The sequence below is a fragment of the Panthera uncia genome, chromosome D4, assembly GCF_023721935.1.
Source record: "Panthera uncia isolate 11264 chromosome D4, Puncia_PCG_1.0, whole genome shotgun sequence".
Taxonomy (NCBI): domain Eukaryota; kingdom Metazoa; phylum Chordata; class Mammalia; order Carnivora; family Felidae; genus Panthera; species Panthera uncia.
The window spans coordinates 87020193-87031183 of record NC_064807.1 but is presented as its reverse complement, the minus strand read 5'-3'; the positions used below and the strand labels follow the sequence as shown (position 1 = coordinate 87031183).

The 10991-nt window shown below is 54.0% G+C and overlaps 1 protein-coding gene across 7 annotated transcripts in view; it reads left to right on the top strand.

The window, feature by feature from the left end:
- The window catches only part of RAPGEF1 (Rap guanine nucleotide exchange factor 1), a 120915-nt gene that overhangs the window by 35728 nt on the left and 74196 nt on the right, over nucleotides 1–10991 (top strand). Inside the window, exon 1 of one of the 7 annotated variants that reach the window (XM_049638196.1) lies at nucleotides 485–10488. The exons of the other annotated variants lie outside the window; for them this stretch is intronic. Within the exon in view, the coding sequence (XP_049494153.1) occupies nucleotides 10434–10488 (55 nt within the window). The 5' untranslated portion in view covers nucleotides 485–10433. Of the gene's footprint in view, nucleotides 1–484; nucleotides 10489–10991 lie in introns of those variants that run through there. 7 annotated transcript variants of the gene reach the window in all.

Sequence of the window (10991 nt, the reverse complement as noted above, 5' to 3'; positions counted from 1 at the left end):
AGACAACGTGCCCTGTCCCAGCTGCCCATTTGTGACCAGATGGCATCCACCACCCATCGAAGGAGGTGGTTTGTTTGGAAGCTGGTTAGTCCTCTGAGGTCTCTTGACCCTCCTGGAGGTCTGAGCACGGCCCTCGTGCTTGGTCGGCTGTAGATGGGACAGGGTCTCGGGGGGAAGCCGGCCAGCTACGCGGGTGGTTGCCGTGCAGCACGGAGGCGCTAAGGTTGGGGTGGAGGGGCACTTTGGACAGCCCCCTGGGGCCCGCCTCATGGCCCTTCTCCACTTCCTCTGGGTGAGATGACGAATCCGATGGGCAGGCAGGCTCGAGCAGAGGCTGTTGGGTTTGGGCACAAGGAGCTTATTGTAGGCGTTTCCTGCTCACGCATCTCTCTTTCATTTCCCGCCCTTTGTATGCACCGTCACTGGTCACCCTGGCGCCACTGTCCCCCCCCCCCACACACACTCGTCCCTGTGACACTTAAGACACTTGAATGTCACGATGAGTCACAGTGAGCAGAGTCTGAGTGCAGGCGGGCTCCCGAGCGCCGTGTAACTTTTGGCCTCATTATCCTCTCTGAGCCTTAGTTTCCTCGTCTGTGGAATGGCCGTTGAGATCACGTGTGCCTGTCAGGGCCGGCACGGTAAGTGCTCAGTGAATCACGGCCGTTTTAAGGACAGCGCGGACCGGACCAGGCTGGATTGTGGGCAGTGCTTGACTAACACGTGCCTTCAGTGGCCCCTTCCCTGCACTTCGTGGTCTCTGTCAGTGTCGGGATGGCGCCCGCACGTTTGGGTTTTGCCTTAGCGTGCAGGGAGTTCGCTGTGTCTCAGCATCTCGGGGGAAGGGCCTTGTTGAGAGGAGTAGGGCTCCAGGGCGCTGTGCTGTCACCCTGCGGGCAGCATGTTTCGACCGTGAACTGAGCCGTCCTCCCGGCCAGTGGAGCCCCCGGTGCTCGTCACCCGCTGTAGAGTGTGCTTCGCGGCGTGGGGAGGCCGGAGGCCCGCCCTCCTGGACCCAGCAGCTCGCCCCTGCCTGGCCCCGCTGGCCCTGCTCCCTCTCGCCACTCCCTCCCTCTGCCGTACTGACCAGGTCTCCCGATTCACCTTGGCCCTGCTGGCCCAGGGCCTTCCCAACATGCTCCTCCCTCTGCCAGAAATACTTTTCCTCGGTCCACACGCCCGGCCCTCCGCACACACGCTACAGAAAATGAAAACCTGGCCAACTGCAGTGAGTCTTTCAGGCTCCAGTTTAGCCCGGTTTCCTTGCAGGGTCCAGGGCGGAAGATGGCTTTAGGGCACCTATCCCTGCCTTACTCCCCACCCATCCAAGTTCTGCTGGCACCCGAGCCCCGTCGCGGGCTGCCTCTGGGGGCGCGCAGCCCGCGGGCCACGCACTCAGCGCTCTCGCAGTTGGGTCACGGGCGGGGCCTCGGCCCACTCGGTCGCAGTTGTGCTTGCGGGGGTTTGTGCAGGTCTCTCTTCCCCGTCCCTCCTGAGTGTCCGTGCCGCGACTGCCTGACACGCTGCGCACCAGGCACTGCGCGTCAGAGGCTTGAAAAGCGCCCTGAGCCGTGTTGCCCCCGACGATCGTGCTCCCCATCCTCTGCAGGGTTCCTTCCTCGCCCAAGAGGAGAGAGGGACCGTCACAGGCTCTTCCTCGGCATGGCGCCAGCTCAGACTGGACTTTGTTTATGGGGAGCCTTCTTCCCTTGGGGCCATGCGGGGGCCCCCCTAACCCGGGCAGGTGGGGGCAGTGTCAAGGGGCACGACCGTCACCAGACGATGTCGCCAGAGGGGTCACACTTCTCCAGGCTCTGCCGTGCCTAAGCCGGCGCCGTTGCATCGGTGCCTTGTGCCCCGCGTGGCTGCTGCCCTCAAAGGGAGAAGAAATTCCTCCCGAGCGGAGTATGGAGCTCCAGATTTCTTTGTACCTGGGGGAGAAGCCCAAGTGGGGGCCTCTCATATTTGGGGAATGGGCCCAGGGTCAGCTGTATAGCACAGAGATAGGAGCTCAGTTTTATCAGGCGGTCTTCTTTGGGTAAGAGATCGGAATTTAAAAAAAATTGTTATTTTAGCATTTATTTATTTTTGAGACACAGACAGAGCATGAACGGGGGAGGATCAGAGAGAGAGGGAGACACAGAATCCAAAGCAGGCTCCGGGCTCTGAGCTGTGAGCACAGAGCCCAATGTGGGGCTTGAACTCACGGACTGCGAGATCATGACCTGAGCCGAAGTCGGACGCTTAACCGATTGAGCCACCCGGGCGCCCCTGGGTAAGAGGTCGGAATTTTAAAGCCAAACAGTGCTTCAGTAGATTGGACAGAAGAGGCAGCCAATTTGAGATTTCAGAACTGGACTTTCCACGGATGGTTTGGGTTTCCTGCCCACAGAAACGAAATGTTGAAGTTAAAGCGGCACCATGTTCTTAGCAGCCGGGCTTTAACCAAGCCTCAGGACATGCGAGGTTCTGTGCTAAAATTTTTGTTTTGATGAAAAGTTTAGAAACACTACTCTCAGCCTCCACCACAAAGAATACAAAAATATTATTGTAAAGAAATTAAATACATTTCAATTCCTGCTTCGTGGTCATACTTCAATTTGTAAAGAGAGTTGGAACCCAAAACGCTTTAAAAGGTGACCTTCAAAAACGTGCCAAATCTTCTGCAGTGTAGACCCACGTACAGATTCAGTCCACTGATTTTCACGCATTTTTTCAAACATCCACTAGCTTTTGGGAAGCTGCGTATTTTTATTATTAAGACGCCCTCAGTTCTGAGGACGTTGTGGCCGGCAGACCAGTTGCAGAACAAAAACTGAAAACTGTCTTCGGGAGGTTGAAGCCAGCAGGGTGAGTTCACTATGGACCCAGGCTTCCTGGAAGAAAATGAAGTGACATGTTTTTCTCCATGGGCACTTGGTGGCTCTCAGAAAGTTCTGGTTGGACGCCCTGGGACTGTCCGCTGCCATCCCCTTCTTCCTAAGGAATGGTTTGACAGACCCCACCCGGACCGCGTCGTAGGAACATCCTGCTTCCTGTCAGATCTGGGGGTACCTGTGCTTGGGGATGCTGGGTCCGTAGCACATTCCTTTCTTTCCCAGCTGGCTTTGTTTTCCTGTGTAGAAAATTCAGAGTTTTCCATCTTAAATGGAAAGATGTGGTTATCATCTTAGAATGTGTTCTAAGGACTTCGAAGGTACTTTTGTTTTCCACTAAGAAAACCGTTCATTCGTGGGCTGGGGTGGGTGTGGGATAAGGACCCATCCTCCTGCCTCGGGGCCAGCTCCTGAGCAGTCAGGCTGGGCCCTAGGCCTAGCGGGGTGCCGGCTTTTCACCGAGTCCTAACTCTGGACCCCCTGACGCAGCCCCTCCGCTTGTAGCCTCTGTGCGTTTTGTCCAGGTTGGTTTCTTCCGATGGCAGATGTGAACGCGTGTAGTCTTGTGTGTGCTTTTGATAGACGTTTTGTCATTGACCCACTTCTCTACCCTCGTGAGAACCACGGCCTTAGAGCAATTGCTGGAGGGAAAAGCCACTTTTTTTCCGGCACAGAGTAGATGCTAAACAAACATTGTAGCCTGATATGAGCAAGGATACACAGGGCAGGAGAGCAGTCGTGACCCTCTGGTCCCCCACTTCTGGTGAACGTTGTTGTCCTGAGCACGTGCGCACAGTCAGTCTGCAGGAAATATCTACTGACTTACCTGTGCTCTGAGCCTTGTACTAAAGACACCTGTTTTAGCCAGATTTCCTGGCTTGGAGTGGCTGGTTGGTTGGAATTTGGTGACGGGGACTAGTCACCCCTCCCCCCCAGCCCCATGGCTGTGCCAGTGCAGGCCTGTTCTAGGTACAGCGCTTACGTACCTGTCTCCCTGTCAGAAGGGGCCTGTCCCAAAGAACGTTGTTGTTGTTGTTGTTGTTGTTGTTGTTGTTGTTGTTGTTTTAATGTTTGTTTATTTTTGAGAGAGAGAGAGAGAGAGAGGGGCAGACTGCAAGTGGGGGAGGGGCAGAGAGAGAGAGAGAAAGACAGGGAATTCGAAGCAGGCTCCAGGCTCTGAGCTGTCAGCACAGAGCCCGATGTGGGGTTCAAACTAATGAACCATGAGATCATGACCGGAGCGGAAGTCAGAAGCTTAACCGATTGAGCCACCCAGGCGCGCCCCCCAAAGAATGTTTTGATGGGAGATGAGAACTTCTCTGTCATAGTCAAAGGATGTACCTGCCTGTCACTTTGGCTCTGCTGAGTTTGCAGAGTCCCCCCATCTCCCGCTCAAGATTTGGAATTTCTTGGCAGTTTACCTCTTTCTGCTAGAGCTTTATTCCCCTGGAGGACTAGTTAAAGCCCAGATTCCTGGGTGCCTCCCCTAGAGACCTTGATTCGTTAGGTCTGAGTTGGGGTGGAGAGCTGGTATCCTAACCGGCTCCAGGCCATGGTGCTGCCGTTAACCACCCAGACCCTTCACTCTTGTTGGGGGAAGGATTAAGACACTGTTTGGTCCTAGAACTCACTTGTAGGGTTACAAAGCAAAATGGAATTTAAATGTTTTAGATTTTTGATACACTTCGTGTACTTGATCACGGCATTTCTTACTGTGGTTTGTGGTCAGAAAAGGTCGGAAGGCTACGGAGTGCTTCCGCCTTAGAAATGGCCCACCTGCTGGTGCTGTGCCCGGGCCCGATCGTCGGTTCCAGAGCCAGGGCGGGAAGCTCAACCAGGGCCCGGGTGACTCGGGAAAGGGCTGTGCCACGGTCTCGATTGCCCCTGCAGGACCCCTGACCTCATTGTGTGAGGCGGCTTCTCCACCCCACTCTCCCCGTGGAGAAGGTTCTTCAGCATTTCAAGCTGGTTGTGATGGAAATAAGTTTCATGAAATGCTATTTAGCCTCACTACCTCCGTGCCCTCTGACCGTTTCTATTCTGTTTCGTGTTTTAATCCCTGGAATCGGTTTGGGGACCTGCTAATGGGTCGTGACTTGGCGTGAACGTGAGCAGGAGCAGGCACCCTTCCTGCCGGGACTCCCTCGGTTCTGTCTCTCAGAGATGCCTCTCTTACCCAGGGCGACCCCGTCCCTTCACATTTGTCATGGTCCTATCCCTTCATGTCTGCTCGGCTTACACAGCTTTAGGGCCTTCTTCACGAACTTTTCCTGTGTCTTTCAGGAAGTAAACCCTTCGTTTCTTGAGCACTTGACTTGCTCTGCTGTGTACTGGGGCTCTGCGTGGATGGCTTTACCTCTCTGTTAGCTTCTACACCACTTGAGGGCAGAGCCTACGTTCCCGTTCAACCACGGTCCGTCCGGACCAGACTTTCTGCGGCACCGAATGCCCAGCACGTGGCTGGTGGAAGGAGCTGAGCCAAGTTGTGTGCCACTGTGTGGATGGCCACAGGGCCCGAATTTGGTGGGTTTTTTGCTTGTTCACTTACTTATTTTTGAGAGAGCAAGCGCGCGCACAAGTCGGGTAGGGGCAGAGAGCGAGGGAGACACAGAATCCGAGGCAGGATCCAGGCTCCGAGCTGTCAGCGCAGAGCCCGACGCGGGGCTCGAACCCACAAACCTCGAGATCATGACTTGAGCCGAAGTCAGACACTTCACCGACTGAGCCACCCAGGAGCCCCTGAATTTGGTATTTAACCTTGTTTCAGTGGGAAAGTGCATCCTGATTCCAAACCGCTGACTTTGAGAAGATAAGTCTCTGCCTCCTTCCTTCTTCCCTGTGTGGCCTGTGCCTGTCCTTCCTCCTGGCATGCTGAGACGGGGCCTCAGACAAGCCACAGGAGGCTGCCTCCTGTGGGAAGATTTGGTCCTTTAAGAAGAACTTCAGTTCCAGGGGACACAAAGAATACGTGTGCTGAGAGAGAAGATGGGAAAACGAGCTTCCTTCTGGAGAATTCTAGAATGAAACAACTGGATTTTTCCTAAAGGCAGTCTTTGGAGTGGAGTGAGTTTCTGGAAGGTTCTGAACAAGAGAGAGTTTGGAGAGAGTGAAAGGAATGTGTTTTGGCTGAGCCTAAGACCCAGGAAGGGGCCAAGCACTGAAGAACTATCTCGTAACAACACGTAGTGACGCCATTTTGTTACTAATCACAGACCGTGAAGGTGGAAATTCTGTGAGAACTGGGAGGCCTTTTTGACTGCGGAAAGTCCCCTTCTAATGCTTCCTAGCCAAACGGCAACTCCAGCCGTTGCTCAAACACATGTTCTTCCGCGACCCATTGTTTTTGGAGTTATTTAAAAATAGTCTCGCGTCCCATCTATAACCCCACCTCCCAAGGTGAGAGAGCTGGCGTGTGACTTTGGCCTCTTCCCCTCAGGCCAAGAGACCGCCTGAGATTTCACCACTAAGAGTATTTTTAGCCCAGGAGCTAACACAGCAAGAAGGTCTTTGATGTGCTGCTGCTGTGAGCCATCTTGGTCTTGGACTTTTCCAGAAGGGTGTGATTCACTTTTATAAGCAGCGCTGGCCTGAAAGGCTTGCTTTCTGCTCTTGTGGCAACTTGCTTACCTGGCGATCAAAGTTGTGAACACATCTAATAAACAGTACTTGCTAAGCTTTAGTTTTCAAAAGAGGAAGAGAGAGCCTACACTGAGACGTGCCGTGTAAGTCGGAAGCTGGGGGTGGGGACGGGGTGGCATGCATGGCCAAACACAGAGCCCTGTACCTCCTCTTGGGTGCTGGTTCCCTTTAAGTGGAATGCTGATGCAGAGAGAATGAGAATATTCCTATAGGAGACAAGAGCCCACAAGTCTCCCCCCCGCCCCGCCCCCGAGCCTGTATTCCACTTATTTGAGCCATCTTTAAAAAATTTCTTTTTGTTTACTTGAGAGAGAAGCAGAGAGACAGAGTGGAAGCAGGGAAGGGCAGAGAGAGAGAGAGAGAGAGAGAGAGAGAGAGAGAGAAACACAGAATCTGAAACAGGCTCCAGGCTCTGAGCCATCAGCACAGAGCCCGACACAGGGCTCCAACTCGACTCTAAGCTGAAGTCGGACGCTTAACCGACTGAGCCACCCAGGCACCCCTTATTTGAGCCATTTTTAAGGGTGTTTATTCACTTCTCCCTCTACTGTGTTAGGAGACTGTGTGGCTGGTGTGTCAGGGTCTGTCACCTCACAGCCTCAGTCTCCCTACCTTAGAGAGCCACTATGAGGACTAGATGAGACAGGCCTGAACACTCACTGTGCGGGACACGGGCCCAGCTATCGCCGTGCGGTTCCTCAGAGCCTAAGCAGTGCCTTGTGCACACAGAACTGATGCGTTTGGCTGGAAACGAGTTGGGTTGGCTATCAGGCTCTAAGCCAGTGAGATTCTGGCTTTGACTAAACCAGCATGACTTCAGATTTTAGTCTCAGAATTGCGAGGGCCCTCAGAGCCTCTGGGTGGTTAGACTGTCTGTGGCTGTTAAGTGATTCACAAACGGAATAGCTGGGCATCACCAGTACTGGAGGGGGCTGTCTTTTTCTTCCTGGCCCTCCACATGTTGTTTACTTATGACACGAGGAGGAGAGATGTCCGGGGGGCTGGTTGATACTTTTAGCCATTACTGAGGAAGGAGCCCTGGACTGGCCTGGTTCAGGATGCCTGGGTCCTAGGCTGGGGCATATCTGATCACAAGGCCTCCGCTTCCTCTGCAGGCAGACTCGGGATCCTTTCAACTTCTCAGGCTGCATGGAGGCTGAGAGCCCACTGCTCACTGGGCACCTGCCCAGGGGTGCCACCTTGGCTGGCCACTGCTGCAGAGAGATTGGCATTGATCAGCACTTGATTCTGAATGCGTAGAGCAGGGTGGGGTTGGTTCCCCCACCACCGCTGGTCTGGACTGTCATGCGGAATGAATATTTCTTCCAGAACAGGCCCCCTGGCCACAAACATATTTGAGAGACAGGAACAGAGGGTCAGGGTCCGTGAAAAACACGCATCAAAGAACAGCTGAGAAGACCCTTTGCTCATTTTGTTTTGGAGAAAAATTCCCTGCCTCTCCTTCACCCCCGCCCCTTACTGCCCTCCACCCACGTGCCTGGGAAGCCAGACGTATGCCTTTGGAGAAGTGGTCATTTTCAGATCCCTCTGTGGTCCTCAGAGACTCGTGAAGCCTTTCCCAAGCCAGCACCTGTTTGCTGACTCGGATGCATTTCCTTGGTCCCCATGTGAAATTCCTAAGGCCCGGAGCTGTCCCTGAGAGCCCAGCCGGTCCTCCTGCCCTCGGAGCAGGCTAGGCCTTATTCAAGGCCTCTGGGCTGCAGAGCACTTTCGTCCTCCTCTCAAGCGGGGCCGTGAGCAGCTGAAAAGCCCCTGCCTTTGCCGACCACGTCTCCATCCTGGGCCTCCTCGCTCCGTGTCATGACTGCGGGCTTTCCCGGCTCTCCGCCGCGAGATCGGGGCTCCTCGGAGAGAGAAGCTGTATCTTGCTCCTCCCTCTTGACCCCTGCGCCTTGCAGATGTCAGGCCTGTAAAGATTTATCGAACAGGTGAATGAGTGAACGAATGCGGATGCCATGTAGTGCCTGCCCTGTGCGTATCTGCTGCACCGTTTCCCGGGTGATAAGGAAGGGAAGGGACTACAGGTGACCCTTGTCCTTTGACTCTCTTCTTGCTCTGTCCAGTGAGCTCCTTCTGCAGCGTCCGAAGCTTCCAGGGCTTTGGCTCTCTGCTCTTCCTGTTGCCTGGGAAAGAAAGAAATATGCGCCTGCTGACAAACGAAAGTGGTTTTCCTCTGGAAGTCCAGAGGGTGGCCTGACAAATAATGAGCCCTCGGGGGCCCCGCGCGGGGCCAGGCACAGCTGAGGCCAGCAGAGTCCTGGTCTGCCACGGCCTCCGCTGCCCGTGAGCGCCCGTGCCCCACCGCTGTGGCCTGGCCCCAAATAAACAGGCCTTCCTGCCTCCAACTTGGGCTGCTTTGCTGGTGACATGATGCTAAAAACTATGCTCTGAGGCCGTTGAGGAGAATTGTTTGAATTCTAAACTGGCATCAGTCCTAACGCGCAAGTTCCTCTGAGGGACAGAGGCTGCTCCAAACAACTCCACCTAAGGGACAAAGGTCAGGGTGGACCCTGCTTCCTGTTGTAGCCAGGATGCTGAGTGGCGTGGCGCACTTTGGCCCCGCTTACTCTCTGCCCAGTGCTGTGGTGTGTTTACTCAGAATAAGCTTATTCCCACCCCCCCGCCCGTGTCTCATTCCCTCCCCCTCCCTTCTCTGTCTCTCTCTCTGTCTCTCATCTCTAGAAATAAAACTCTGGAGAGGTGACTAATTCACATCTCCGGATGTCTGTAAAGTCTGTGGCTTTAAGAATCTCTAGGTCGTTTCCAAACAGTGATGGCAAAAAAAAGTACTTCCTTGGGAGTAGGCCGCCCTGGGGGCAGGCTGACCTTGACTTGTTCACAGCACGTGTAAGGGCTGCTGTTGCCTTGTCTGTGACGGGGATGTGTGTGTGATTTATGGGGCGGGGGTTGAGGGGCAGTGTTGGGCCCTGTGACTTGGTTTCCTCGTCTGTCAAACGGTCACAAAAATACTTTCCTTCCAGTGTCAGTGTGAGGATAGGGGGTGACATAGAACTCCCCGCACGGGGCCCGACTTCTGACGGGATGTTTAAAACAGAGGCTGCTGACTTAACCTTTTGATTGGACTCCAGGAGGGAAGCAGTTCTCAACCCTGGAGGCCCCCCCTTCACCTTCTCTTGGGCCATCTGTCCGGTATTTGATGAAGGTTTGATAAAAGGAGTACGTCTTGGGGAGAACTCTGTGTGTGAACTTATTCAGAGCCCTCTCTGATGGCTGTGGGGGAGGCGTGTGCACGTCTCAGAGGCTCCACCTTTCTCTCTGAGCGAGAAGAGAAGCTACAGGCAGGAGGGTTTTGAGCAGAGGGGCGACCTTCTACAAGGATCCGTCTGGTTACTGACTGGAGAAGACTCCAGAGAGGCAAGGCGCTGGGGACTGTTGGAAGGGTGGCACAGCGGCTTAGGCACCAAGTGGCTGTGGCTTGGGTCAGGGTGTTGACGGTGCAGGTGGCTACAGTGGGGACATTCTGGATGTACTGTTAAGGCGGGATTCACAGAATTTGCCGAAAGACTGGATGGTACACGTGAGCGGGAGAGCAGAGTCCGGGATTCTGACCTGAGCTCTGGGAGGGTGAAGCTTCCTGTGTACCAGGATGTCGTGGCAGCAGGTCTGGGAGGGAGTACGGGGAGTGCAGTTGTGGGGTTGAGCTGCCCGATCTAGACCCTCCAGAGGAGTGACCGGGAGCTCATGTGCAGAGACAGATCGCTCAGCAGTTAAGCGGCGCCTATCTTCTCCATCAGCACAGGCCCCTGGGTTGTCCTCTGGTTGCTCGGCTTCCTGTGCCATCCGTATGCTGCCAGCACCCCCACGGGTACCTCCAGCCCCCATCCATCTCCGTAACTCAGACTCGCCTGTCCACCTGCCTAATTCAAGTTCCCCTGGATGTCTGCAGGGGAGGGTTCCTGTGTCCGGTGTCCCGACACAGGGCTTGGCACAGGTGAGATGTGCTCAAGTGTTTGTTGACAAGGAGTATTGTTTATTTCTCAGACTAACCTCGTGACTAGGTACTATTACAATTATATAAAAATACACCGATTCGGTCTTGATTAAAAACAAAAGAAATTATAGAATACAGTTGTGTTTATGCTAAGTTCTTTATGTTTTATTTATTTTGAGAGACAGAGAGAGACAGAGAGAGAGTGCACGCAGATGAGGGGCAGAGAGAGAGAGGAGACAGAGAGTCGCAAGCAGGCTCCATGCTGCCAGCACAGAGCCCGACATGGGGCTCAAACTCATGAACCATGAGATCATGACCTGAGCTGAAATCAGGAGTCAGATGCTTAACCAACCGAGCCACCCAGGTGCCCCTGCATTAAGTTCTTTAAAATTTCCATACAGCGAACGAAAGTAGAAAACACTATCTACTGGTGATTTAAGATCATAAAAATATTTACATTTATGTAAGTTTTTTTTATTACTTTCACAAAGACGAAATAGAAA